The 14,617-nt window shown below is 37.9% G+C and overlaps 1 protein-coding gene across 9 annotated transcripts in view; it reads left to right on the top strand.

Annotated features, from left to right (window-relative positions):
• Positions 1-14,355, top strand: part of LOC120418708 (interference hedgehog-like) — a 127,961-nt gene extending 113,606 nt beyond the window's left edge. For 2 of the 9 annotated variants that reach the window (XM_039581189.2, XM_039581181.2), the window contains 5 exons: positions 1,773-2,688; positions 4,352-5,178; positions 8,532-9,332; positions 9,398-9,558; positions 13,592-14,354. In XM_039581189.2, coding sequence (XP_039437123.1) covers positions 1,793-2,688; positions 4,352-5,178; positions 8,532-9,332; positions 9,398-9,558; positions 13,592-14,266 — 3,360 coding nt within the window. In that variant the 5' untranslated portion in view covers positions 1,773-1,792 and the 3' untranslated portion in view covers positions 14,267-14,354. Of the gene's footprint in view, positions 1-1,772; positions 2,689-4,351; positions 5,179-8,531; positions 9,333-9,397; positions 9,559-9,699; positions 9,758-13,372; positions 13,530-13,565 lie in introns of those variants that run through there. The other 7 variants (XM_039581196.2, XM_039581210.2, XM_052710870.1 and 4 more) reach the window with 7 other exon arrangements.
• The last annotated feature ends 262 nt before the right edge of the window (positions 14,356-14,617 follow it).

The raw sequence follows: 14,617 nt of genomic DNA, 5'->3' as shown, positions 1-14,617 counted from the left end.
AATCCCTGGAATTCCGAGATTCGCAGTAAAAAAATATTGACAATTTTCTTGGATTTCCCGGGAATTTTACCTTAACCTTGAAGTTGTCATTTATTGACAAAATTCATTTAAATGTTTTTATTAAACTAATTGCTGGAGAGATGCTCACGCGCTTTCGTGCCTGCCGGAACAAGGCAGAACAATTCCAAGCTCATAGTGAGCTGATGATGAAGTATATCTACAACGGATAAGCTGCCTAGTGCAGCGCAGTTTTTTCGACGTCAACAGACAAAACAAATTGTGATCTAGTTTTAAGCTTTTCTATTTCTATCCTTTTCCTTAGCAAATTTCGAAGGTTTTTTTTTTAATAATTTTTCCTTCTCTTGGCAAATCCATTGTTAGAATATCCAATTACATCAAAATGAACTATAGTACAAATCATAGTTGAAAGGTACTCCAAAACTCTATTAGGTTATAAAAATTACGATATTGTGAATTGATTATTTACTAATAAAAACTAATTGAATTGAATTGAAAATTAAACTAATTGAAATAATTGCTATGTTAGTTTTATTATTTACAGCAAAATTTGCAATTTTTAGAAGCACCGAAAAAAAAAAATTTTTAATCACAAAATATTTGTATAAGTTTAAATATGTAATAAGTTAAAAGTGCTTAATGTCTAGCATTTTTATAATTTATCTTACTAAAACTTCACGTATAAAATATTTGAAAATGTGCGTTTTCAGTGTTCCAAGTTCACGGATATATGGAAAAGACAAAAGTGTTTAAAGTACTATGGACCCTAAGCTAAGCTAGCCTAAAAAAATGAGTTGCTCCAGTTTTGATCTGGAGAATTTTAACTTTTTACATCTTCATCAGAGGAAATTTCCCAAAACCAAAGTTTCCTATTCTTAAGTTTCTTACTGGTTTTGATCTGGAGAACAACTTTGCAGAACATCGTAAAGCGATAGGAATTGATCCCGAAAAGATACAAGATATTTTTTGGAAATTTGTTTTTCGGCAAAAATTAAAAACGTGCCCAAAAAATTATCCTGTATCTTTTTTCTGATTAATTCCTAGCGCTTTGCGAAAAAAGAGTTAATATGTTAAAAATAAATCTATAAAATTGATTGAAATTCCATTCTAACTCCAGTTCAAAACTAGTGCAACTAAACCTTAACCAAATAAGCTCAAAGTTTTAGGCTAGCTTCTGGGACAATAGGGCATGCCAACTCTGGTTGATGTGTTCGAAATTTAAAACTTTTGTCTTTTCCATGTAATCGTGAGCCACGCTAGTGTACCTAGAGGATAGAGAAAAATATTGCCTTTTACGTGATTTCACAAAAGTTACCAAATTTCACAAAATTATGCTTTTCGCGTAACAGTGAAAATTCACTAACCCTAAGTGGAATCCAGTTTTGCGTGCTTAAATCAGTTTCTTCTTTTGTTCCTTGCCGAAATCATTGCCATGCCCTAAGCGTATTCACATACAAGAGGCTTATTTATAGACGACATGTCGTATTCCGGCACCAGTTCCACTCTGTTACGCGAGCTTGTTGTTACGGAGGACGGAGGGCGAGACGTAGATGATCTATTAGCCCGGCAATGTCCTAACCTCCTCTACCAACCACGAGTTCGATCTGTGGAACGTTCCCCAACAACAACAAGTGGTTCATGGCATGCTGCGGCAGAGATTTGCGTGTCGCGCGCGAAATTCCGCGGAATTCCAGGAATGCCGATTGAACACGAACCTAACCTCAACTTTTTCTCGTTTCTTTTCTATTTCTCAGTTAAAACCTCCTCCTCCAGAATGTTCGCGACCGCCACCAGTATCGACAGCCGGCTCACCGTTGGACCCGCAGGGTCGGAAGTCACCCCAGCCGAAATGTGCCCTCACAGTCCTGCCTGCCAGCCCGACCCGGCATCCCGCCGGACACGACACAACTTTCTGCGGCGGTTGATGCCCAGCAGGTTGGGCAGTTTAGTGGGCCGTCGACCTGCGCACACGACGACGAGTCGGAGTTGTCTGCTTCAGACTGCCGTTGTGGCCGCCGTGCTGGTGATAGCGTGTAGTGTTGTCGTTCAGGCCAGGCCGCACCCTTCTTCGCATCATTCTTCCGGCTCCGGAGCGAGCAGTACAAAAAATCTGGGCGTGTACATAACGCGATCGCCGGAGTCAACGACGGCACCGGCCGGCGACGAGGTGCTCTTTGAGTGCGAACTCAACCTGATTCCCGAGCGGCTCGAGTGGCGGTTTCGGCCGCAGGACTCGGCGGGGAATCGGGACGACTATGTGTATCTGAGTAGGGAGCATGGGCACAACGTGACGACCGTTGAGAGCAACTCCAAGCTGCACGTGTACGTGAATGCGAAAACGATTGGGGAGTATCGGTGCGTGGCGTGGTTCGGGGCGTCGGCGATCGCTTCCGTGCCGGCCACGTTGACCCTGGCGACGCTCAGTCCGGTCGCCGGAAACAGTATTAGCAGTAACAGCAACGGGTATGGCGGTGGCAACTATGGACGGGGTGGTGGCAGCAGTGGCTTGGGGGATGTCCACAGTGGACGGACGGACCGGGTGCCGATCATGATGAGGAGGGTGTTGTCGCCGATTCAGCAGCAGCACGTGAAGATTTCGCCGGGCAACAGTATTATTATCAAGTGCGGGGACGTTGTTTCCAACCCGCCGGCCATCTACAGCTATTACAAGTAAGTTATTTGAGAATCAACGAACAAAAATACAAAAAAAAAAACAGACAAAAACACACAAAAACAGATAAAAAACAGACAGAAACAGACAAAAACAGACAAAAACAGACAGAAACAGACAAAAACAGAAAAAAAAAACAGACAAAAACAGACAAAAACAGACAAAAACAGATAAAAAGCAGACAGAAACAGACAAAAACAGATAAAAAAAAAACAGACAAAAACAGACAAAAACAGACAAAAAACGACAAAAAAGACAAAAACAGACAAAAAACGACAAAAAGACAAAAACAGACAAACAGACAAAAAACAGACAAAAAAAAAACAGACAAACAACAGACAAAAAACAGATAAAAAAACAGATAAAAAAACTTGTCTGTTTTTTTACAAACAGATAAAAAAAACAAACAGAAACAGACAGAAACAGACAAAAACAGACAAAAACAGACAAAAAAGACAAAAAAGACAAAAAAGACAAAAAAGACAAAAAAGACAAAAAAGACAAAAAAGACAAAAAAGACAAAAAAGACAAAAAAGACAAAAAAGACAAAAAAGACAAAATAGACAAAAAAGACAAAAAAGACAAAAAAGACAAAAAAGACAAAAAAGACAAAAAAGACAAAAAAGACAAAAAAGACAAAAAAGACAAAAAAGACAAAAAAGACAAAAAAGACATAAAAGAACAAAAACAGACAAAAACAGACAAAAACAGACAAAAAAGACAAAAAAGACAAAAAAGACAAAAAAGACAAAAAAGACAAAAAAAGACAAAAAAAGACAAAAAAAAGACAAAAAAGACAAAATAGACAAAAAAGACAAAAAAGACAAAAAAGACAAAAAAGACAAAAAAGACAAAAAAGACAAAAAAGACAAAAAAGACAAAAAAGACAAAAAAAAGACAAAAAAGACAAAATAGACAAAAAAGACAAAAAAGACAAAAAAGACAAAAAAAAGACAAAAAAGACAAAAAAGACAAAAAAGACAAAAAAGACAAAAAAGAAAAAAAAGAAAAAAAGACAAAAAAGACAAAAAAGACAAAAAAGACATAAAAGACAAAAAAGACAAAAAAGACAAAAAAAAAAGACAAAAAAAAGACAAAAAAGACAAAAAAGACAAAAAAGACAAAAAAGACAAAAAAGAAAAAAAAGAAAAAAAAGACAAAAAAGACAAAAAAGACAAAAAAGACAAAAAAGACAAAAAAGACAAAAAAGACAAAAAAGACAAAAAAGACAAAAAAGACAAAAAAGACAAAAAAGACAAAAAGACAAAAAAGACAAAAAAGACAAAAAAGACAAAAAAGACAAAAAAGACAAAAAAGACAAAAAAGACAAAAAAGACAAAAAAGACAAAAAAGACAAAAAAGACAAAAAAGACAAAAAAGACAAAAAAGGCAAAAAAGACAAAAAAGAAAAAAAAAGACAAAAAAAAAGACAAGAAAAAAGACAAGAAAAAAGAAAAAAAGACAAAAAAGACAAAAAAGACAAAAAAGACAAAACAGACAAAAAAGACAAAAAAGACAAAAAAGACAAAAAAGACAAAAAAGACAAAAAAGACAAAAAAGACAAAAAAGAGAAAAAAAAAGACAAAAATGAATAAAGTATTCCGTGTAAAAATTCATCAAATTATACATGTATTTAAAAATCAACAATCTTATTCCTTCCAGGGACGAAATCGCCATCCCGGCCAATATTCCGCAGCTCCCGACGGGCGGACTCATTCTGTCCCAGCTCACCCCACAAGACTCGGGCACGTACCGCTGTTCGGCGGTCAACTCGATCACCGGCACAGAGCTCAAACTTCCACTGAAGACCACAATCCAGGTCGAATACACGCCACGGTCAGCCCCGTTCACCTTCAGCAATCCGTCGAACGTCTCCGTAACACCCGGATCTTCGGCCCTGCTCGAATGCCCGGGAGTGGCCAACCCCGTCCCACAGGCCACCTGGTATCGACGGGACGGCGCACCCATCAGCGGCAACTCGCAGCAGCATCCGTACGGTCTTCAAATCAACAACGTCATCCCGGAAGATCAGGGCGAGTACATCTGCCGGGTGGCCAACGGCATCGAACCCGCTCTGATGCACACCGTCAAGCTGACCGTCCTCGAACCTCCCCGAATCGTCGTCCCTCCACGACCCACACTCACCAACGAAAGCGAACGCCTTGAACTCGAGTGCCGAGCGCGAGGATCGCCCACCCCGGAGATCTACTGGATGATCAACGGTGACTACACCAAGTGGGACCAACTCATCAAGGCCAACGGCTCCAAACTGGTCATCAACTCCGTACAAAAGAAGCACGCCGGAATCGTGCAATGCTTCGCCCGCAACGAACTCGGCGAAGTCAGCGAAAGTGACCTACTCCAGGTCAAACCCAAACAAATCCCCGGAGGAATGGGACCACCCCCTCTACTACCCCCACTCCCGAAACCCCACGAAGGAACCGGCAGCAAACGCCCCAAAGGAACCAAAAACAGAAAACACAAACACCGTAAGTACAGCAGCTTCAACAAAGGCGCTTTATTCCCGTCCGGGTTCAACTCCCTCTCAATCTCACCCACAATCCCACCCAAATCCACCGGAAACTTCTCCCTCCTGGGAGGACCCCTCCCGACCCCGCTCCAAATCACCCTCGCCGGAGCGCGACAATTCCGCGAAATCGACACCTCAAACGCTCCCTCCCTCGGCTCCAACCGATCGAAATCGTTCTGTATCAGCTTGAACTTCCGGTCCGGAAAGGCGCCACAAATGTCCGCGAAAATCTTCCCCGACATCTCCCGGAACACCGGACACCGCAGGCAGTGCTCGACCGTTACGACGGCCAGCGCCGGGTCAAAGTGCTTGTCGTCGCAGTAGATCAGGTTCTTGTCCACCGGTTTCCGCTTGCCCTTCTTGCCCTTTTTGCCGCCGGATTTTTTCTTGGGCTTTTTGGAGCCGGATTTGGGTGCCTTTTTTGGGCCAGATTTTGACGTTTTTTTGGGTGGCATTTTTGGAGAACTAGAATTTGGCAATGGTTACTAAGGTTAAAAATGCATTGAGCATTTTTTTCCAAATCCCAGAAATTGATTTTTTTTCTGGAGTTTTTTTTTGAAAAGGTTCCTATAAAACAAATTTTTAGTTTTTGCTTTTTGGGTGTTTTTTAATACCCCTGACTCAAGGCTGTTTTAAAAACACCCAAAAAGCAAAAACAGGAAATTTGGTTTATTGGACCTTTAAAAAAAACTCCAGATTTGTATTTTTTTAATTTGCCAGGTAATTTTTAGTGCCTTTCCCTATGACCACTGAAACCAATTTTTGTCATTTTTTTACCCACACATTAATTCTCCATATTTTTTTTTCGTTTCTTTGGTCTTAGGAACAGCTCTTTTACAAATGATGAGCCGAATTTATTTAAATTTTTAGAAAAAAAAAACCAACGTTTATATAGTTAAATAAAACAATGTTTTTGTGATTAAATTATAAGCTGTAAAGTTGGAAAGTGTCATTTCAGTCTCTACGATGAGTTTGATAGACTTTATTTATTTCGAATTTCTGACTGAAAATGTGTGAATTGAATTGTTTACGTAAAGAAACCATAACATGTTTGTTGAACTAAGTTTAATTACTTCATATAAAATAAATATATAAGTTTGAGTAAATGAAATGTTTCAATTTTGCTTAAAATTCAGTCGAAAATAATGTTTATTTCCATTAACACCGACTTTAAGAGTTGAAAACAACTAGAAATTTGTAAGGAAAATGTAGAAAGTATCAACAAATCAACATCAATATGAAATATGACCCATGTTTCATGTATTTTTTTTAATTGAAAAGTTGAATTACATGTGAGCAATTCTCTACGAAATCGGTTTTTTTTCTTTATATTTATTTTTGTATTTTTTAATCCGGCTGAAACTTTTTTGGTGCCTTCGGTATGCCCAAAGAAGCCATTTTGCATCAATAGTTTGTCCATATAATTTTCCATGCAAATTTGGCAGCTGTCCATACAAAAATGATATATGAAAATTCAAAAATCTGCATACATATTTGAAGGAATTTTTTGAATCGATTTGGAGTCTTCGGCAAAGTTGTAGGTATGGATAAGGACTACACTGAAAAAAAATAATACACGGTAAAAAAAATTGGTGATTTTTTTACTTTTTGTCACTAAAAGTTGGTTTGCAAAAAAAAAAACACAATTTTGATTTTTTTTTTATTTTCTGATATGTTTTCGGAGACATCAAACGTCAACTTTTCATAAATTTCCAGAACGGGCAAAAAATCTTTGACCGAATAATATTGAGTGTTTGGCCCTTTTGAAATGTTAGTCTTTATTAAAAAAAAATTTTAAATGTGTTTTACATTTTTCAGATTTTTTAGTTTAGTAGTCCCCCCCACTCTTCAAAATTTCCACAAAAAATCTGGTGGCTAAAAAATGGGTGTTGCTAAAAATGTTTAATTTCAATGAAAAAAGTTATACAATTTATTGGAAACTATTTAAAATACATAGTTTAACATTTATGTTTGTGTTTTTTTAAACAGGCAATGCATTTTTAGACTTTTTACAAATTTACATGTCGGAAAAGGACCATTGAAAAAAAATATATTCTCAAAAAAACTTTTATCTTTTTTTATTTTGACATTTGCACAACTGTAAAAATGTATAAACTATTTTGTGATACTCTTTACTTTAAAATTTTAAAAATTTACCCCCTTGACAAAAATTTTAAATTAAATTTGTACTAGTCTGATTCAAAAGGATTTAAATTCAAACATATTAGTTTTACAATAAAGACTTTTAATTAATGTTATAACTAAAAAAATCCTTATCCTGATTTTTCAATGCAAAGGAAAATTAATTGACATGATTTTTATAAACAAAAACATAAGTCCAACGTTATTTGAAAAGGTCCAATAAACCATTTTTTCCACTATTTGAGTGTTTTTGATATTAAAAAATACTAAAAAAATAGAAAAAAAAATGTTTATTGGACACCTTGAAACAATCAATTGTGATAAAAAAATCAAACACATTAAGGGTGCACAGCAACGAAGGAAGTTGTTGTCTTCTTATTCCAAAATTGTCAAATTTACGGACCCAATCCTGCAACAATGTGATTGTAAAAATAGTCAAATTTTGTTGTAAATTACTTTGTGGACAGTACTTTAGGGGATGAATAAAAAAATATTTCGATCTTGTTGATGTGCACCGTTAATATGAAATTTTGAACTTTTTCCCAGCACTACATTTGCGAAACAGTTCAGAAGAAGAATTTACATCACTTAATTTAAAAACTAAATTACTGCGATGACTGCCATCGGGATCCAAATAAAAAACATTCCGATTTGGCTAAAATTTTATTTCAAATTTCCTTGGCCGCGATTTTCGAAACAAAAATACATTCAAAAATCATATCTAAAGATCGGCTGAACCAATCAGGACAGTATTGCCAGATCATCATACTTTTTGGGACAGTATTGCCAGATCATCATACTTTTTGACTAATCGGATTATAAAGCATGGCATAGCATAGCATAACGGGTCTATGCCACTATGCCCAGCAATTCAATATTCTCAGACAATTTGATTGCTGCCCGGTACAATTTAAAATATCTAAGAACGTATGTACATTTCCACCCAGTGCTCCAAGGCTACCGGGGGGATTTGGGAAGGAACTTTTTTTTAAGTGAACGGAAATTGTAGGATGGTTTGGATGGTTTGGATGGAGGTTCAGGGGAGTTTTGGATCTGAGTCGATTGTAAAGTTATTATAATAAAAGTCGATTTATTAACTGTCTTCCAAAAACGCTAATTTTAATAAACATTAGCTTTATTAAAAACTAATCAAAACATATTTCTTCCCAGTGGTCATGATCCCGCCATCCCGGCCCAACATCACCCGCCTCTCGGACGAGTCCGTGATGGTGCGCTGGTCGGTCCCGTCCAGCGATGGACTGCCGATCCAGTTCTTCAAGGTGCAGTACCGCATGCTCGGCGACCCCACCCGCAACATCACCCGCACCCAGTGGATGACCGAGAACGAGGACATTCCGCCGTACACGCGCTCGTACGAGGTCAACGGGCTCAAGTCGGACCACTTTTACCGCTTCCGGATCGTGGCGGTTTACTCGAACAACGACAACAAGGAGGGAGCGGCGTCGGGGAAGTTCCACCTGCAGCGGCTTGGGCCGAAGAACCACCTGCTGGCACCGACGCTGACCCGGATCGAACCGGTTTCGCAGCACGCCATTCTGCTTCACTGGCAGTTCCCGCACCACCTGCCACATCCGATCGATGGGTTCTACGCGTACTACCGGGCCGCGACGACCGCCGGCGAGTACTCCAAGGCAACGGTGGACACGCCGACGGTGCGGCACTTCAAGATTGACCACCTGGAACCGGGCACGGCGTACGAGTTCAAGCTGCAGTCCTTTACGGCGGCCGCCGCTTCCGATTTCAGTGCGATTCTGACGGGGAAGACGCTGAAACCGCCGACGCCTCCGCCGGTTGTTCCGTCGGTGGTGGCCGCTTCCGAAGCGGAGAACGGAACCGGCGAAGTGCCCAACTACGTGTACATGGGCGTCGGAGGTTTCGTGCTGATCGTAGCTGGGATCATCCTGCTGTGCTGCTGCTGCGTAGCTTGCAAGAAGAAGCGTGGAGGCGGTGGTGAGTACTGCTGACGTTTCGGCTCACTCGATTTCTTCATCATGGTCTCTCAATCCTAATTTTAGACGAAACCGACGCCAAGTCGCAGCACATCCAGGTGGAGGCAAATGGATTCCCCGGGGGGCTCAGCAATGGAGGTCCGCGGTCGCACCACCACAAGGCGCGGAACGGCATCAGTGCCCGGATGAACATTACGCCGAATCCGCTGGCACAGGACGGAGATAAGGTAGGCCGCAGTTGAAAGTTGCTAGTTTTTTGCCTTTCTTTCTTTCTAATCGTTGTGTGGTGCTACTCCCATGTCCGGTTCATACTTACTAACATTGAGCTCTCTCTTCGATACGATTTGTATTTCCGGGACCTCTTTTAGATTCCACTTTGCTAATTGTGCGTAAACACAAACGTAACACCGTTTTTGGAAGGCTTTGGTAATGTTTCGTTGTAAATATTGTAGATTTGTTTTAAGATAAACAAATTGTTAACCCTAGTAAGCTTTTTCATTTTATCATGAAACTTTGTTCCAAAGAAGTTATTTATTACGCTATTTTTTTTTATTGTGTTTGAGTAAAACTTTTCCTGATGTTCGTTTTTTTCGCTGAAAAATTTTGGTATGCCTCTAGAAGCAATTTTGCAGTATTAATTTGTCCATTCAAGTCTTCAAATGAATTTGGCGAACAATACAATCATACAAAATACAAAATCATACAAAATGCAACAAAAGATTTAAAAACTGTATCATAAAAACAAGACTTTAATAATATTTATTATCTTAGGAAAATCTTCAAACTAGGTACTTCGAAAAATAAAAACCACGTCCACGTTTTCGCAAACTGACTTTTTTTTATATTTTTCATTAAAATGAAAAAAAAAATTGAGGTAATATTACATCATTAAAGAGGTAATATTATGTCTTCTAATTTTACACCTTCAAAATTCACCCAATTTTTTACTGTGTGGTCATACAAAATGGGCATGTGAATATTCGGAAATCTGTATCATGAAAACAGATTTTTGACCAATCAAAAAGGCCTGAAAAAAAGGATACACAACAAAATCTTTGATATTTTTTATTTGACTTTTTATCGCTAAGACTGTAAAATATGTATTTTTTTATTTTCAATTTGTTTTTAGCAGTATTTTGGATTTTTTTCCCAAATAAAAATCAAAAGTCAAATTTCATATTATAACCTTCAAAATTGTTAAAGACAACAAATCGATCAGAAAGTCCCTTCTCAAGATACAGATATTCGCCCATTTTGTATGACCAGCCCACAAAAATGTATGGAGCCTTGTATGGAAAAACGAATGATGCAAAATAGGGGTGTGCGACAAAAGGTCGAAGGACATAAGGTCGAATGGAGAAAAAGTCGAATGCCAAAAGTTCAAAAGATATAAGGTCGAATGGACAAATGGTCGAAAGTGGACAAAAGGTCAAAAGGACAAAAGGTCGAGGGTGAAAAATTAAACAAATAATATTAATAATTATAAACTTTTAAAATATTCTTGTAAAACATATTTTGTTTTAAACAAATCCATTTTTTTTCTGTGAGCTTATCCATCCTTTTAGAAATGATGAGAAAAAAAGGTGAATTCTTTAATATTATTTTTTTTTATTCCAAAAACAACCTATCCTTGATTGTCTTAATAATTTTCGAGCGTCAAAAAATCGACTCCGTAATGTTTTTGTGATTTATTTCATTCCATTAAATATGAGCGGTTCTTTCAAAAACAACGTTCAACTTCTGAAATATTTGTTAAGTTTTAATTTTATTTTTAAAAGCAACCTTTTCTTGTTTGTCGTAATATTTTTTGAGTTCTTCCATTCTTTCAAAAGTTCGACTTCTGAAAAAAAAATTTAACTGTCGCAATGTTTTAGTGATTTTTTTCATTCTTCCAAATATAAGCGGTTCTTTTTAGAGATAAGCAAGTTTTTATTCAGAAGACCTATAAATTTTTAAGAATATAGAAGTGAAATTAATGAAATCCGTTCAAAATACCTTTCCATACTTACTGTTCAATATTGATGCATCTTTTTTTGTAAAATGTTTAAATTCGACCTTTTGTCCTTTCGATGTTTTGTCCATTCGACCTTTTGACATTCGACTTTATGTCTTTCGACTTTTTGTCATACATTCGCAAAATAGAAACTAAAAAATAAAATTCTTTATTTTCGAAAAAAAAACAAAATTTTCAGAGCATAATCTAAAAACTTCTTTTTTGCAGTAGTACAAGATTGATAATTTTTATTTTGCAGTGTTGCCAAAATGTTTCAATAAAATATAATATAAAATGTTTTTAAAAAGTTCCAAATTTAGACTTGAATAATTTTATTAAATTATACAATTATTTTTTAAATACTGCGTTATTTTTTAAAATTCTAAAATGACAAAAATCTTTATTTTACTTTTGAAACGTAATCAACATACAAACTTAACCACAAAAAATCCAAAAATTATGCCGTTTTAATTTTTAATTTTTTTTTTTTGCCCGCTACTGGTAGGAAAACATTTATTTGTTAATCTTAATTTTTTCAACGCGGATTTTCTAAAAACAATTTCAGGTTCTGCTTTCTATTGATATAGAGCTTCATTTAATTTTTTTTTTTTGTCAAAAAAAATACAATTCTAAAAATATTTTTTTTCTGCTATACTGCAAAATGATTTTAACTGATGAAATGTCAAAAAATACAATTAATTCTTAGAGTTAGTCATGGTTTTATAATTCTGCATAATTTACTAAAAATTTAAGAAATTGATCAAAATTTCATGCAGGTTTTCTTCGAGGTTATATTCAGTTTTATATGCCAAAATGGGCTTAAGAATTTTTTTTGTGAGTTTAGTTTTGAAATTTTAAGAAAATCAATATTTTATAAAGCTCAAAAGTTGTAAAAAAAATAAAAATTAAAAGGGGGTTAAGTTTGACAAATTATGCAAATTATCACAATTATGCTACTGTATCAAATTTGCAAAACATTAAAAAAGCTTTTATATAATAAAAATGCATAAATAAATTATTTGCATTCTATTTTTAACCAAGTTTTTAACCTCTGATTTTTCAGGGGTAGGGGAAAAAAATTTAAACTAAAATTAGCATTGGCTTCAAGGAGCTATTAGATTATGACAAACAAACAAAAAATCTTACACTTTTAGACAGTTTGGGTGCTTTGTTTGTTTGCTTGGATTTTTTGCAGAAACGTCAAGTTTGCGAGTTTGGCAAACTGTAGAACTCGAAAAAGTACGAGTTTGTTTGTTTGTTTGTCATAGTCTAATACCTCCTTTGATTTGAAATTTGAGTGAATTGCTTAGTTTGCATATACATAATTTTGTTTAATTTTCCTTTTGTTAGTTTATTCAAATAATGTTAAAAACAAACTGATTTTTCGAAACATTAAAGAAGGATAACATATCATCACTTGTGTGCTAGCTTGTGACACCTATGGTGTTAAAAGATAGATAGTAAAACTGCTTCCTAGGACAAAGTTTAATGATAACCTCAGTAGTATTTAGTTTCTTTAAATTTAGACTAGAACAACATCTCCCTTCTCCCATAAGGACGAGCGATCGTGGCTTATTGCTTCTGTGTGGGTCATTTCGTTTCTTTTCGTTTTTTCCACATCCATTCATTACGCTACTTTTCGTTGTGTGTTTTATTTTTGCTTACTATTTGTACAAGTTTTGTTGCTTTCAATTTAACGCATAACGTTAGATAAATTTCTACTTTTTTCAAAATTCAGAATCGTACCGCCATCGCTGGTCCTCGCAAAAAAACAAACAAACAAACGTTTCTAATAGTTAGCCCCCGATCCGTCCCTCAACCTACTTTCCAAATAAACCACAGAATAACAGAACAGTAATTTATAGTAAATCCTTCCTCCAATTGTTCTTCTTTTCTATTTCTCTCTCTCTCTCTTTTTCTGTTAAAAACTCTCTCCTGTGATCCCGGTTCTGTAACTTTTTTTTCACACAGACACATGTAAACGTGCGCGCGCACACAAACTCAAATACTTAAAACTCACTTGGATTGCTATTGTTCTCTCGGCACAGCACTACTAGAGCGCGAGCGCCTCCTCTCCCTTTTCCGATAGAGTAGGCTATGACTTTTTTTGTTTCTAGAACGTAGTTCTCCCTCAAGCACTATTGGTTCCCAAATTAGTGTGCGTAGTGTCGTTTCGTTGTTCTCGAACGTCCCCTCCCCCCCTTCTTTCGAAACACCCCCACCAAGCCAAATGTATTCTAGCTTAGAAATCAGCGTGAATGTTCTAGAATCGTAATGTGATGGAGCTGCGCTTTCTGCCGCCGAAGACGACAACCTCCCCATCCGGCGGAACCGGTGGCACGGACAGCACAACGACCAGTGGTGGCGGTGGTGGCGGTACCATTCTGACCAACAACAACCAGGGACCATGTTCTTACCCCTCTATTAATCATCACAACCCTCATCCGCATCCACTTCCGACGGCGCCCGTCCAACATCAGCAACAGAACCAGAACCACGTCCAGCATGGCGCGCCGGCCCAAACCGTCGGAGTTCCGCTGGCGGCAACCGGAGCGCTTGGCCAGGAGCACCTGATGCTGGCGTCGATGCCGCACCGGCGAACCCTCGAACGGAGCATGCGCAATCTGCACCACAACGGTGGCCTGGACGCCCAGCAGAAGATGATGCTGGACGGGGACTGCGGCGTGACGACCACGGTCGGGGCCGGAGTCGGAATCGTGCTGCCGGCGGCGCGGAACAACTCGTCGATCCGGCGGGGACGGCGCGGGTCCGGATCGGTGCCCGGAAGTCCGCGGGTGGGTCGCGGCCCCAGTGCGGAGCTGCTGCAGCACAACCGGTCACCGATGCCGATCCGGGCTGCGGCCAGTGGGGTGAAGCGGGCCGCGCGACTCGGCCGGGCCGAGAATATGTCCTCGGGCAGTTTGAACAGTATTGAGGTGTGAGGTGGGAGGGTTGCGAGTTACGACTTGGGCTGGGGATAGCTGGGTGGGTCAGTTTGGGCAAGATGGTGCGAGAAGTGTCACATTGTGACGATTGGGAGTACTACTCAGTATTTTTAAAAATGATGTCATGCGTTTTAAAGTGAAATTTTACTTAAAACTTGATTGTAAAGATATGATTGTGTAACGTTCCTAAGAAAATAATACTTACATTAATTTACTATGCATGGCCAGTTTTGAAACTGGCGCAATAGTTTAAGTCGAAAAATCGGTTGATTTTACGGCATTCTTATCATAAAATGGTTTCCAACTTCCGCCAAAATCTTTTTTACAACATGTTTCAGCTATTTACAA

This window comes from Culex pipiens, chromosome 3, assembly GCF_016801865.2.
Source record: "Culex pipiens pallens isolate TS chromosome 3, TS_CPP_V2, whole genome shotgun sequence".
NCBI lineage: Eukaryota > Metazoa > Arthropoda > Insecta > Diptera > Culicidae > Culex > Culex pipiens.
The sequence above is the reverse complement of the archived record's forward strand: the minus strand, read 5'-3'. Positions and strand labels throughout refer to the sequence as shown.